Raw genomic sequence first — 15,550 nt, 5'->3', positions numbered from 1 at the left:
AGACCTGCTGAGTTTCTCCAGCACTCTCTCTTTTTGTTTCAGATTTCCAGCATCCTCAGTTCTTTGTTTTATTTCTGAAAGGAATTAAGTTCCTTCTCCTCTGGCCCACTGCTGGCTTACTAACCAATTTCTGAATGGACTGCACACAGTCTAATCTTAGTGATTGTTGAAATGAAATTGGTATATGATTGTCAGTTTTGTCCCAAATATTGGGTGGGTTATATCCTAAAACTATCTGCTCCCATGTGGAGTTATGTATGGAGGTGTGTGGGTACAAACATTTCTGCAACTAGGAGAAAGTGAAGACTGCAGATGCTGGAGATCAGAGCTTAAAAATGTGTTGCTGTAAAAGCGCAGCAGGTCAGGCAGCATCAAATGAGCAGGAGAATCGACGTTTTGGGCATAAGCCCTTCTTCAGGAATGAGGAGGGTGTGCCAAACAGGCTAAGATAATAGGTAGGGAGGAGGGACTTGGGGGAGGAGTGTTGGGAATATGATAGGTGGAAGGAGGTTAAGGTGAGGATGATAGGCCAGAGAGGTCGGGAAGAAGATTGCAGGTCAAGAAGGCGGTGCTGAGTCTGAGGGTTGGAACTGAGAAAAGATGGGCGGAGGGGAAATGAGAAAGCTGTAGAAATCTGCATTCATCCCTTGTGGTTGGAGGGTTCCTAGGCAGAAGATGAGGCGCTCTTCCTCCAGGCATCGTGTTGCTATGGTCTGGCGATGGAGGAGGCGAAGGATCTGCATGTCCTTGGCGGAGTGGGAGGGGGAGTTAAAATGCTCAGCCACGGGGCGGTTGGGTTGGTTGGTGTGGGTGTCCCAGAGGTGTTCTCTGAAACGTTCTGCAAGTAGGCGGCCTGTCTCCCCAATGTAGAGGAGGCTACATCGGGTGCAGCAGATGCAGTAAATGATGTGTGTGGAGGTGCAGGTGAATTTCTGACGGATATGGAAGGATCCCTTGGAGCCTTGGAGGGAAGTGAGGGGGGTGGTGTGGGAGCAAGTTTTGCATTTCTTGCAGTTGCAGGGGAAGCTGCCGGGAGTGGAGGTTGGGTTGGTGGGGGGTGTGGATCTGACGAGGGAGTCGCGGACGGAGTGGTTTTCTGGAACACTGATAGGGGTGAGGAGGGAAATATATCCTGGGTGGTGGGGTCTGTTTGGAGGTGGCGGAAATGACGAAGGATGATATGATGTATCTGGAGGTTGGTGGGGTGGAAGGTGAGGACCAGTGGTGTTCTGTCCTGGTGACGATTGGAGGGGCAGGGCTCAAGGATGGAGGAGCGAGAAGTGAAGGAGATGCGGTGGAGAGCATCGTCAACCACGTCTGAGGGGAAATTGCGGTCTTTGAAGAAGGAGGCCATCTGGGTTGTTCGGTATTGGAATTGGTCCTCCTGGGAGCAGATGCGGTGAAGGCAAAGGAATTAGGAATATGGGATGGCGTTTTTACAGGGGGCAGGGTGGGAGGAGGTGTAATCTAGGTAGCTGTGGGAGTCAGTCGGTTTATAGTAAATGTCCGTGTTGAATCGGTCGTCCGAGATAGAAATGGAGAGATCTAGGAAGCAGAGGGAGGAGTCAAGAAAGGTCCAGGTAAATTTGAGGTCGAAGGCGGAAGGTGTTATTAAAGTGGATGAACTGTTCAACCTCCTCATGGGAGCATGAGGTAGCGCCGATACAGTCATCGATGTAGCAGAGGAAAAGGTGGGGGGTGGTGCCAATGTAGCTGCGGAAGATGGACTGTTCCACATATACAACGAAGAGGCAGGCATAGCTGGGGCCTATGCGGGTGCCCATGGCTACTCCTTTGTTTTGGAGGAAGTGGGAGGATTGGAAAGAGAAGTTGTTCAGAGTGAGGACCAGTTCAATCAGTCGAAGGAGGGTGTCAGTGGAAGGGTATTGGTTGGTTCGGCAGGAAAGGAAGAAGCAGAGGGCTTTGAGGCCTTCGTGATGGGGGATGGAGGTGTATAGGGACTGGATGTCCATGGTGAAAATAAGGCATTGGGGGCCGGGGAAGCGAAAATCATGGAGGAGGTGGAGGGCGTGGGTGGTGTCCCGAACGTAGGTGGGGAGTTCTTGGACTAAGGGGGACAGGACCGTGTCAAGGTATGCAGAAATGAGTTCGGTGGGGCAGGAGCAGGCTGAGACAATGGGTCGGCCGGGGCAGTCAGGTTTGTGGATTTTGGGCAGGAGGTAGAAACGGGCGGTGCAGGGTTGTCCATGGTCAACCAGGACTCCCGCCCACCCTCTGACGACCCCTTCTCCTGGCTCCAACACACCCCATCCACCTGGATACCCCATGCGGGCCTCTTACCCATCCTCGATCTTTTCATAGCCAACTGCCGCCGCGACATTGAACGCCTCAACCTGTCCACCCCTCTCACCCATTCCAACCTCTCACCCTCACAACGTGCAGCCCTCCACTCCCTCTGCTCCAACCCCAACCTCAACATCAAACCGGCAGACAAGGGAGGCGCGGTGGTAGTTTTGCGCACCGATCTTTATATTGCTGAAGCTAAATGCCAGCTCGTTGAAACCTCCTCCTACTGCCCCCTTGATCATGAACCCCACCTCCCACCACAAAACCATCATCCCCCAGACCATCCATAACCTCATCACCTCAGGGGATCTCCCATCCACCACCTCCAACCTCATGGTCCCACAACCCCACAACGTCTATTTTTAACTCCTGCCCAAAATCCACAAACCTGACTGCCCCAGCCAACCCATTGTCTCAGCCTGCTCCTGCCCCACGAACTCATTTCTGCATACCTTGACACTGTCCTGTCCCCCTTAGTCCAAGAACTCCCCATCTACGTTCGGGACACCACCCATGCCCTCCACCTCCTCCATGACTTTTGCTTCCCCAGCCCCCAATGCCTTGTCTTCACCATGGACATCCAGTCCCTATACACCTCCATGCCCCATCACGAAGGCCTCAAAGCCCTCTGCTACTTCCTTTCCTGCCGAACCAACCAATACCCTTCCACTGACACCCTCCTTCGACTGACTGAACTGGTCCTCACTCTGAACAACTTCTCTTTCCAATCCGCCCACTTCCTCCAAAACAAAGGAGTAGCCATGGCGTCCGCTTGGGCCCCAGCTATGCCTGCCTCTTCGTTGGATATGTGGAACAGTCCATCTTCCGCAGTTACACTGGCACCACCCCCCACCTTTTCCTCCGCTACATCGATGACTGTATCGGCGCTACCTCATGCTCCCATGAGGAGGTTGAACAGTTCATCCACTTTACTAACACCTTCCACCGCGACCTCAAATTTACCTGGACCGTCTCAGACTCCTCTTTCCCCTTCCTAGACCACTCCATTTCTATCTCGGACGACCGATTCAACACGGACATTTACTATAAACCGACTGACTCCCACAGCTACCTAGATTACACCTCCTCCCACCCTGCCCCCTGTAAAAACGCCATCCCATATTCCCAATTCCTTTGCCTTCGCCGCATCTGCTCCCAGGAGGACCAATTCCAATACCGAACAACCCAGATGGCCTCCTTCTTCAAAGACCGCAATTTCCCCTCAGACGTGGTTGACGATGCTCTCCACCGCATCTCCTCCACTTTCTGCTCCTCCATTCTTGAACCCCGTCCTTCCAATCGTCACCAGGTCAGAACACCACTGGTCCTCACCTTCCACCCCACCAACCTCCAGATACATCGTATCATCCTTCGTCATTTCCGCCACCTCCAAACAGACCCCACCACCCAGGATATATTTTCCTCCCCACCCCTATCAGTGTTCCAGAAAGACCACTCCGTCCGCGACTCCCTCATCAGATCCACACCCCCCACCAACCCAACCTCCACTCCCGGCAGCTTCCCCTGCAACTGCAAGAAATGCAAAACTTGCTCCCACACCACCCCCCTCACTTCCCTCCAAGGCCTCAAGGGATCCTTCCATATCCGTCAGAAATTCACCTGCACCTCCACACACATCATTTACTGCATCTGCTGCACCCGATGTAGCCTCCTCTACATTGGGGAGACAGACCGCCTACTTGCAGAACGTTTCAGAGAACACCTCTGGGACACCCACACCAACCAACCCAACCGCCCCGTGGCTGAGCATTTTAACTCCCCCTCCCACTCTGCCAAGGACATGCAGGTCCTTCGCCTCCTCCATCGCCAGACCATAGCAACACGACGCCTGGAGGAAAAGCGCCTCATCTTCTGCCTAGGAACCCTCCAACCACAAGGGATGAATGCAGATTTCTCCAGCTTTCTCATTTCCCCTCCCCCCACCTTTTCTCAGTCCCAACCCTCAGACTCAGCACTGCCTTCTTGACCTGCAATCTTCTTCCCGACCTCTCCGCCCCCACCCCCTCTCCGGCCTATCACCCTCACCTTACCCTCCTTCCACTTATCGCATTCCCAACGCCCCTCCCCCAAGTCCCTCCTCCCTACCTTTTATCTTAGCCTGCTTGGCACACCCTCCTCATTCCTGAAGAAGGGCTTATGCCCGAAACATCGATTCTCCTGCTCCTTTGATGCAGCCTGACCTGCTACGCTTTTCCAGCAACACATTTTTAAGCACAAACATTTCTGCAGTCAGTTGACATGCCTCTTTGCTGGCAAATTGTTCATATCCCATACCTTAATATTACTGAACACAAAAGATGCACCTAAATTTCTTTGCTTTCATGCAAATGTCAGGAATGTCATCATATGGTGGAATTAGATTGCATGATATTTTTCCTTTTTGCAATGAAATGCACTCATCCTAGATCATCCAAAGAAATTTGATGAGTGGAAAAGTGGTAGGAATCTAGTGAAACCAGGACCAATCCTGATTCCCAATCCCATCCATTAAAATTCTCTTCATATTGGGATGAGAATGCAACCCTAAGATGTTTGGATCTCTGGAATTTGTTTTGAAAGCGTTATAAATTAAGAACATCTCATGGTTGTTAACTCACGTCTACTTCCAATATTCATTTATTTATTAAATTCAAGCAGAATATTTTAGTAGACATTCAAATTACTTGAGTTTTGAGCACTCAGAAGAATCTCTTTGAAGAAAAAGGGAAAGTTACTGTTCATTTTCATCTCAAAAGTTGACCTTTTAAATCAACTCTTTAAAAATAGCTCAAAAAATGGGCATACAACCAGGCAGAATTAATAGGCCATTAAACCAAATTAAAGAGTATTCTATCTTTCTCTGTCTTATAACAGAATGCACTCTCAGAGAAAATAATTATTTTTACTAACTACCTGGTAGCTTCTTCTGTGGTTGTCAATCCAGATCCAAATTTATAACGAGTATCAGCACAGGAACATCTGTCTTCCAGTACTCTGAAAAGAATAATGAGTTAAAGAAAATTTTTCAAAAAAATCTTAAAATTGCCATCATCCCAGAAATTCAGTTGGATTTGCAAAAACTTACTCAGCTCTAATAAATTGCTTTTCATAAAGGTCCCAGATGTATCTGATCTTTTGAATTTCAATAAAACGCACCTATAAAGATCAGTTAAGAGGATATATATATTTTAAAGGCAGGAATTTAATATTTAAATAGACAGTATTAAATAAAAGTATTCTCGACAGTTGTAACTAAATTACGAGCTTCAGATATGGTGCTGCAGATATACTTTTAACTAATAAAATAACTTGCTGAAGCAAAAGGAGGATTCTTACTTTTAAATCAGGTTTAATGACAATCCTGTGCAGCAATGATGTCTCATCAGAGAAAAGTGAATGTTGTTGATCAGCCCTTGCTGTGCTACTAGGAAAAGACAGCTGAACCCACATTACTTTCTTCTTAGTCCAGATTTTAAATTCATCCTGAACCAAAAAGAAATGAAAGTATAATTATTAAAGATTTTGTGCATTCAATTTATTTGTATGTAATAGCGAAACCAAATTCCAACAATAGAACTGTGAACAAATTGTTTCAGGGCTGGCTCCAACTCACCGGTTGTTCCAACTCACACAAAACATGGGAGCATGTAATATCCAGCATGTGACTATCCCACTACCTGCCTCCCCACTCCAGGCCTGTCTAAACTTTTAAGGCAGCAAGAAAGGTGTTGGGTGGCCTGCCTACCTAAGGCCTATTGGGGTGACCAATTAACGGGCACTTTAAAAGCGTCACCTTGTCACTCCTGTTACTTTTCCCACAGCAGGCAGGGCCTACACCTGAAAATCTGAGGGCTCCACACGTCGAGTGAAGGGAAAGGAACCACATTTGGTGACCCCAGTGCTCATCAAAGCATCCCACTTCCCCCGACACAAAAAGGTTATCCCTTAGTTTTAAAACTTGCTCCAACATTTTGAACTCAGCTCCAGTTCCCCACACAGTTCCAATCAGCACTGTCAACATTGCACCTGAGCCTGGATTCCACGTCTTTTCAGCAATTGGGAGAGTTTTTAGTACCACTGCTGGTACTACTGGGATGTCAGAGTCATCAACAAATTGGAGTGACCAGCATCTCTCTAAACTGGAATTTGGCCCTAGCTCTCTCCTCACCTCAAAGTCACTAATCCTGCTCTCAGCAATAAACTGCTGTGGCACAACTGTTGGGACTGTTTAGCTCAGGATGTGGGGGTAGAGGGCAGGTGTCGAGAGTGCTCTTTGGAATCCATCCCAAAGAACTTCATTCATATTTGGAAACCTACTTCACACAGACACAATGAAACAAGAGGCTGAGTTTAAAGTAGGAATGGTAACTGGCAAGGAAAACCTATGGTGAGTTAACTTCCCTCTGACAAAAAGGGAATGAAATTTGCATCAAATTTAATTATATAAGATCACCTTGGGATGATGTGAAGAAGGTTGAAAGGAATCAAATTAGCTCAATACGGCAGTACACTCATTGAACCTGTGTTCACATTTGGGTCACTGCTTAATTAATCAAGCCCATTAACTTGGTCATGCCAATTGAATAAACCTTTATGAACATGTAAAGCTAAGGGCCTATCCTAAACTTGTTTGGTGATAGACAGGACAAGAATGGAGAAAGTGAGGACTGTATATGCTGGAGATCAGAGTTGAGAGTGTGGTGCTGGAAAAGCACAGCTGGTCAGGCAGCATCTGAGGAGGAGGAGAATTGACATTCTGGGCAAAAGACCTTCATCAGGAATGAGGTTTGTGAGCCAAGGAGGTGGAGAGATAAATGGGAGGGGTAGTGGGGCTGGGGGAAATGTAGCTGTGAATGTGATAGCTGGATGGAGGTGGGGGTATTGGTGATATGTTGGAGAGGAGTGTGGAGTGAATAGGTGGAAAGGAAGGTGGACAAGTCATGAGGGCAGTGCCAAGCTAGAAGGTTGGATCTGGGATAAGGTAGGGGGAGGGGAAATGAGGAAACTGGTGAAATCCACATTGATCCCATGTGGTTGGAGGGTCCCAAGGCAGAAGATGAGGTGTTCTTCCTCCAGGCGTCAGGTGGTTAGGGTTTAGTGATGGAGGAAGCCCAGGATCTGCATGTCCCTGGCAGAGTAGGAGGGGGAGTTGAAGTGTTCAGCCATGGAGCAGTGGGGTTGGTTGGTGTGGGTGTCGTGGAGTCTTCTCCAACTGAGATGCCCAGCACCCTTTGCAGCTATCAACGAAAGGCTTTTTCTTAAATTTAGATGATCTTGCTGTGAAGTCAGTAATGAGACAGCAGTGCTCTCTTCATTTACAATTTTCATGGTCAATATCAGCCACCACTTTTCCTGATACTACCTGTCAAATTAGCTCAATACGGCACTACACTCATTCAACCTGTCAACTTTGTCGCTGCAATCTGTGGTGAATGTTGACATTGCAAATTTATAAAATTTTGGTTAGGCTACACTTAGAGTATTACATTCAATTCTGTTTGCCACATTACAGGAAGGATGTGGAGGCTTTGGAGAGGGTGCTGAAGAGGCTTACCAGATGCTGACTGGATGAGACGGCATGAGCTCAAAGCCTTCAAAAGTGAGATCATGGCAGTCCAGAAACAATACTTTCCTGTTAGTGTGAAGGGCAAAGCTGGTAGGCGTTAGGAATACTGGATGACTGGAGAAATTGAGGTTTTGGTCAAGTATAAGAAGGAAGCATATGTCATGTACAGACAGAAGAAATAGAGTGATTCCCAAGAAGAGTATAAAAGCAGTAGGGTATAAGAGCGAAATCAGGAGAGCAAAAAGGAGAAATGAGATAGCTTTGGCAAATAGGGGTAAGGAGAATCTAAAGGGATTCTACAAATACATTAAGGACTAAAGGGTAACTAGGGAGAGAATGGAGCCACTTCAAGATCAGCAAGGCTACCCTATATGTGTGGAACCACAGGGGATGGGGGAGATACTAAACAAGTATTTTGTATCAGTATTTACTGTAGAGAAGAATATGGAAGATAGAGAACTTGGGGATATAAATAGCAACCTCTTGAAAAATGCCCATATTATACAGGAGGAGGTGTTGCACATCTTAAAACACATAAAGATGGATAAATCCCCAGGACCTGATCAAATCATAGAGTCATAGAGATGTACAGCATGGAAACAGACCCTTCGGTCCAACCCGTCCATGCCGACCAGATATCACAACCCAATCTAGTCCCACCTGCTAGCACCCGACCCATATCCCTCCAAATCCTTCCTATTCATATACCCATCCAAATGCCTTTTGTACCCAAGGACTGTGTAGGAAGCTAGGGAAGTGATTGCTGGGCCCCTTGCTGAGATAATTGTACCATTGATAGCAACAGGTGAGGTTCTGGAAGACAAGAGTGGCTAATGTGGTGTCACTGTTTAATATAGGTGGTAAGGAAAAGCCAGGAACTATAGACCGGTGAGCCTGATATCGGTGATGGGCATGTTGTTGGAGGGAATCCTGAGGGATAGGATTTACATGTATTTGGAATGGCAAGGACTGATTAGGGGATAGTCCACATGGTTTTGTGTGTGGGAAATCATGTCTCACAAACTTGATTGAGTTTTTTGAAGAAGTAACAAAGTGGATTGATGAGGGCAGAGCTGTAGGTGTGATCTACATGGACTTCAATAAGGCGTTCAACAAGGTTCCCCATGGGAAACTGGTTAGTAAGGTTAGACCTCACGGAATACAGGGAGAACTAGCCACTTGGATACAGAACTGGCTCAAAAGTAGAAGTCAGAGGGTGGTGGTGGAGGTTGTTTTTCATACTGGAGGCTTGTGACCAGTGGAGTGCCATAAGGATCAGTGCTGGGTCCTCTACTTTTTGTCATTTACATAAATGATTTGGAATGCCAGCATGAGAGGTACAGTTAGTAAGTTTGCAGATGACACCAAAATTGGACAGCGAAGAGGGTTACCTCAGATTACAGGATCTTGACCAGATGGTCCAATGGGCTAGGAAGTGGCAGATGGAGCTTAATTTAGATAAATGCATATGCGCCAAATGCTGCCAAGTGGGACTAGATTGATTTAGGATATCTGGTCAGTATAGACGAGTTGGACTGAAGGGTCTGATTCCATGCTGTATAACTATATGACTCTATGACTTGAGGAGAGGTTGGGAAACTCGGTTTGTTTTCTCTGGAGTAGCAGAGGCTGAGGGGAGACCTGATAGAAGTCTGTAACATTATGAGATGAATAGATAGGGTTGACAGTCAGAATTTTTTTCCCAGAGTTGAAATGTCTAATACTAGGGTGCATGCATTTAAGGTGAGAGGGGAAGAGTTTAAAGGAGCTTAGAGGTGCAAATAATTTACGTAGAAAGTGGTAGGTGCCTGGAACACATTGCAATGGGAGTGGTGGAGGCAGATACAATAGGGGCGTTTAAGGAACTTTTAGGTAAGAACATAATAAGCAAGGAATGGAGGGATATAGACGATGTACAGGCAGAAGGGATTAGTTTCGTTTGGGCGTCATGTTCGACACAACATTATAGGACCTGTCCCTGTCCTGTACTGTTCTATGTTCTATGAATTTGAAATAAGGCCAGTTTTACTGCAATTTTCAAGCAACTGATCCGGGGTATCCAACCATACAGAATTTTATGGGAACATTCTATAATTTCACCTATTTTCCCATGTCCTATTTGTTGGTGTCCCAGGATGTCATTTGTACCATATTTCCTGGGCAGCGGTTGGAAGATTGCAGGGGAGTCTCCCCTTACTGCTGCCCTTGGATCTTTGGTTTTGGTGTATGTCCGTTTTATGGCCGTGCACGAACTGCCATTGGCAGAAAAACATATGATTGGAACCAGATTCAGGAGTTGGGTCAGTATTTGGCTGTTGCAGAGATTACTTGTACAAAAGGTGCTTACTGTATTATCAGAGCCAAAGTGTTTGCTTATTACCTTGGGCAAGGGAATGTAATCTCCTAGTTCTTTTAACCAAATTAATGTAGATTTTTAGCCTTTTTGCTTTGCATTCCTCCCAGGCCATCATATAGAATTGCAAATTATCACAAATGTGTGTAACAATTGAATGAACCAGATATTCTTTTAATTTCTGACACTGACATTAAGTGGATCAACACATTTACTTCTGAACCTTTCCTCCCAATCTGCTTCTCCGTGTCTTTATTGCTGTTGGGGGGATCTGTAGAAATAGTGTGGGGTCTAGTTGGCATAATGGCACAGTAGTTAGCATTGCTGCCTCACCGTGCCAGGGACCTGGGTTCGATTCCAGCCTTGGTCAACTGTCTGTGTGGAGTTTGCACATTCTCCCAGTGCCTGCATGGGTTTTCTCCGGGTACACCAGTTTCCTCCCACAATCCAAAGATACGCAGGGCAGGGTAACTGGCTGTGCTAAATTGCCCATTGTGTTCACGGAGGTGTAGATTAGGTGCATTAGTCAGAGATAAATGTAGTGTAGTAGGGGAATAGGTCTGGGTGGGTTACTCTTCGAAGGGGCAGTGTGGACTTGTTGGGCCAAATGGCTTGTTTCCACACTGTAGGGATTTGATGATTCTATGATTTAGGAGAAGGTGTTGGTGGTGAGAGGTGTTTGCCTGATGGTGGTGGGTAATTATGGCTGATTGCTCACTGATGACATTGCTGGTTATGTTCTGGGGACCCAGGTTTGAAAACAATTTGATGGTGGAGTTTGAATTCAATAAAATCTAGAATTAAAAGTCTAAAGATGACCATGAAACTGTTGTTGATTATCATAAAAGCCCATCTGGTTCACTAGTGCTCTTGAAGGAAGGAAATTGCCATCCTCATTTGGTCTGACCTACCTGTGATTCAACAGCAATGTGGTTGACCCTCTGAAATGGCCTGGGAAGCCATTCAGTTGGATCACCTACCACTAAGTCGAAAGAAAGGAATGAAACCAGACAGACCACCTGGATTTAACTCAGGCACCGGAAAAGACAACAGCAAACACAGCCCTGACAACTCTGCAATGTCTTTGTAACTAACATCTGGGGATAGTATCAAAATAGGGAGATTTGTCTCACAGACTAGTCACGCAACAGCCTGACATAGTTATACTCACAGAAATATGCACAATGCCCCAGACAATACCGTCACCATCCCTGGATATGTTCTGTCCTACTAGCAGGAAAAGCGAGCAGTTATAACATACTATGGTGTACAGTTGAGAGGGAGTTTCCCTGGGAGTCTTCAACATAAATCGATCCATGAAGTCTTATGGCACCAGGTTAAACACCGGTAAACATCTGCTGATTACCATTCACCATATGCATTAGATAAATTAATCACCTCTTAAAATCTGGATTTACGACCTTTCGAATTTTGCCTATCCTGTCTATACTTTTCTCTCCATCCATAATAACTATTTCAATACATATATCTACCACTACAAACTCATCAGAGGACAGTAAACCAGGAGAGAATATTAGGAAAATAGTAGCAGTGTATCTCGGCACCGAGAGAGACAGATAGCACTGAAATAGATAGCAGTAAATTTGGAAGCTACAACACTGGCATCGATCTGACAATGCAGAAAATAGCTCAGGTATTTTCTGTACACAAAAAACAGGACAAATCCAACCCAGAAAATTCCAGTCCCCTCAGTGTACTTTTGACTATGAGTAAAGTGATGGAATGTGTTATCAACAGCACTATAAAGCAGCACTTGGTGATAATAACCTGCTCAGTGATGCACAGTTTCAGTTTCATTAGGATCACTCAGCTCATGGCCTCATTACAACCTTGATTCAAGCATGTAAGGAAGAGATGATGACTGCCTTTGACATCAAGTGTGGCATCAAAGAGCCTTGGCAAAATTATATTAATCAGAATCTGTGTGAAAATTCTTTGCTAGTTGTAGCCAAAACTAGCACAAAGGAATATGGTTGTGGTTGTTGGAGGTCAGTCATCTCAGCTCCGTGAGTTATAGGCCTAGTATCCCAGGCCCAATCACTTTCAGTTGCTTTATCAATGAATTCTTCCATCATAAGGACAGAAGTAGGGTTGTTTGCTAGTAGTTGTATAATGTTCAGCACCATTCAAAATTCCTCAGATACTGAAGCCATCCATTTTCAAATGCTTGAAGACCTGAACAATATTCAGCTTGGTCTGATAAGTAACAAGTAACATTCATACCACACAACTGTCAGGCAATGAGCATTTTCAACAAGAGACAATTTAACCATCACCTTCACATTCAATGGCGTGAGCATCACTGAATTCTTCACTGCATCTGGATTCTAGGGACAATGTTGTGGCACTGAAATTTTCTGCGACTTTTCTCGATATCTGGTTATGTCTTTATCTTGGCACCCACCGCTGATGAGAAGTTGAACCCTAGATTGCTGAATTCCTGATCAATTAGTATCTCCACCATTGAGTCAGAGATCTTTGGAGACTAGTTGAATTAATCTTGTTTTATCTTCTGCTGACAGATAAACTGTCAAACAAAAGAGATGATTGGACACAGATTTTATGGGTTGGAAATAAATTCCCAGGACAGCAAAATTTTTAAGGTCAGAAATCCAGATTTCAATTAAATTATCTTACACAGTTTGTGATTTATAGCACTGATGACATACTTCTTTTTGTCAACAGATGATCACTTTTACTTCAATAGTTGGTCTGGTGGACTAACTTTTCTTTTCTTGATCTAATTCTCTTTTTTAACCTCTCTTGATGTTTCTCTCTTTTTCCCATGTGGAGAGGGATGGTTGCTTTCAGTTTACTGGCTCTGGATGTTTCTGCTACCCTTGCAGCTACAGCTTTGTAACAAACTGCAGTTCAACAAACTACTTGGCTGTCATCAGGCAGAATTTCCTGAACCAAAAACGTTTTTGATGTTGCTCAGCTCAAATTATCTCCCTCAGTGAGAAAAACAGCATTGACTGGTACAGATTAAAATATGCAGCACTTGATATTTCCAAGTTGCAAACATTTTTGGTATTTCAGTTACAGAGCAGTCCAACCTCTGTTTCAGCATACAGAACCAAAAATAAAAATATATGGTCTTTTATGTTTCTGTCCAAGTATTTTAATGAAACAGATCAGCATCATGGTGGAAAGAAGCAGCAAACACAGCCAAAAAGAAAAAGTTACATTGAATGTAGTAACAAGCTTTGAATATTTCAGTTTAAAAAGGAATAATGCACAGTAAAGTGTTCCAGGTTGCCTTATGAAGATCTATAGAAGGCGGGAAAAAGGAAAAGCTAGGTAGTACTGAGTTTAAAGTAGGATTCTAAAGTAGGCTGTACAGAGAATGTAAAAGATGTGAACGGGGACCTGACACTACTTGTCAGATTACTACGTTTTTCTCTGCACTATATCTGGATTCTGGGTGACAATGTTGTTGGCATTAAAATTTTCTGTAATTTCTCTCCATGTCTGGTTATACCTTTATCTTGGCACCCACCATCGATGAGAAATTAAACCACTATCTTACTGATTTCTTGATCAATTTGTGTCTCCACCACTGAGTCAGAGATCTTTGGGGCCCTGTTGGAATTCACTTCATTTTATTATCTGCTGACAATCACTGCGCCGTACAATGGAACGCACAGTTCCTGAAGATCCTCCTTTGAAAATTTAAGTTGAAGCTGCCTTCCTCGTCAGCAAATGGCGAGTGTGCTGCCCAGCATCTGCAGTCCTCACTATCTCTGAGTGTGCTAAGTGTTGACCATGCTGAATTAATTGAAAGTTAATTGAAATTCATTGGAAATTGTATTTGATTGAGGACCTTTGCTGAATAATGCTAATGTTCCTACCTCTGAGATAGGAGGCCCATGATCAAGTGTCTCCAGCTCTCAAGGTTTGGAGTAACTTTCCTAAACAAGTTGATTAGAAAATATTTTGAAGTGAATTGAAAATGCACTACAGCAGTTTCTACAGCAGATGTTCACCACCTATGAGATTTGTGTTCCACTCAAAAATTGTCCCCAAAGGTCTGAAAATTAACAATAAAAACAAATCATGAGCAATGTTAAATAAAAAGAAAGAGTTAATATGAGTTACTGTCATCTACCTTTATTGTACTTCTGGAAATTAAATGCCTTGTGTTTCCTACAAAATGATCAATTTGTGCATTTGTTGTTTTTGTGCACAGTCTACTCTGACTGCACTTTATGTCACTTCACAGCTCAACAAAGTAGTGGTTGTTTCTGTCCCTGCTGTGGGCACAGCTGACGTTTTACACAAAGCTTAGTCATGTCCTTGATGTTGCAGTTTATATTTAACCAACTGATCGTTCATACATCTCCAGTGAAGGCCTGAACGCAATCAGTAGCATGGAAATTTCCTTTTTTAGCAGGTTGACCAATGGTTTGGTGGAAATATTCCTGCCTCTAAGTAAGAGGGATTATGGTCATACTGATCAGAATACTGAAAACCAGCTCTGAATGCTGAAGTGGTGATCATTGGGGCTGCTTGTGTCAAATTGATGCCAAGTGACAAAAGTATACTGGTTCCATTGCTCAAGAATCTCAGTGAGACTTTGTTTAGGACCTGCTCCAGGATAGAATATAATCCAGGATGGATTATCTTTAGTTCTGCAGATGGAAGGGTTCTAAAAGCTAACCACATTTGTAGGTTCTCGTGCAACAAGTAGCATAAGTCAGTACATGTGGCTTTCTTGAGTTAGAACATCCTGAATCATTGTTCTTCAGTAAAGTCCAGCAATCCTTCAGGAGCAAGGATGTTAGGTCTGCTCTTTCACAGAACCCTGAGCAGATCCATTTGAAGCACAATGGCAAAAATGGTTATAACTGGTACCTGAATATTCTGTCAATGAGTATTACATTATTTATTGCAAATATTTATTTTCAAGAACATGGAATTTACATCAAATGAATTTGGTGATATCTAGTATTATTGCTGAGTCAAATGTAATGGCTCTAAACTGGGTAAATGTCCCTCATGTATTGTATCAATATACAATGCATGATCATTGCAAAAGTGCTAGATTCCTTTTGTTCTTTGGATTGAAGCCAGGGTATCAAACTTGTTATGCTTATGTTATTGAGCCACATTTATATATGTTTCTTTAGCTCTTTTGATCCCACAAGTTTTGGAACCTGTTAGAAAATAAACACTTAATGATTGAGAAAATCTTAATCTGGTTTTGTGAATGGCCTTGTTAAGTGTAAATAGCATGTTAATTTCTCAGGACATCTTATCAAAGAACATATAATTCTATAATCTTTTGATCTGTAATTATTTTA

The 15,550-nt window shown here is 44.3% G+C and overlaps 1 protein-coding gene across 1 annotated transcript in view; it reads right to left on the bottom strand.

The window, feature by feature from the left end:
- The window catches only part of LOC122556378 (putative cation-transporting ATPase 13A4), a 103,079-nt gene that overhangs the window by 57,682 nt on the left and 29,847 nt on the right, over positions 1-15,550 (bottom strand). Inside the window, exons 4-6 of the mRNA XM_087993959.1 lie at positions 5,644-5,790; positions 5,393-5,463; positions 5,221-5,301 (exon numbers count right to left, since the gene is read on the bottom strand). Of these exons, the coding sequence (XP_087850085.1) occupies positions 5,221-5,301; positions 5,393-5,463; positions 5,644-5,790 (299 nt within the window). The remainder of the gene's footprint in view (positions 1-5,220; positions 5,302-5,392; positions 5,464-5,643; positions 5,791-15,550) is intronic.

Source organism: Chiloscyllium plagiosum, unplaced genomic scaffold (genome assembly GCF_037043375.1).
Source record: "Chiloscyllium plagiosum isolate Xiang-an unplaced genomic scaffold, Cpla_swu_hap1 HiC_scaffold_13, whole genome shotgun sequence".
NCBI classification, from domain to species: Eukaryota; Metazoa; Chordata; class Chondrichthyes; order Orectolobiformes; family Hemiscylliidae; genus Chiloscyllium; species Chiloscyllium plagiosum.
Note: the sequence above shows the minus strand (reverse complement) of the source record. Positions and strands in the feature narration are given on the sequence as shown.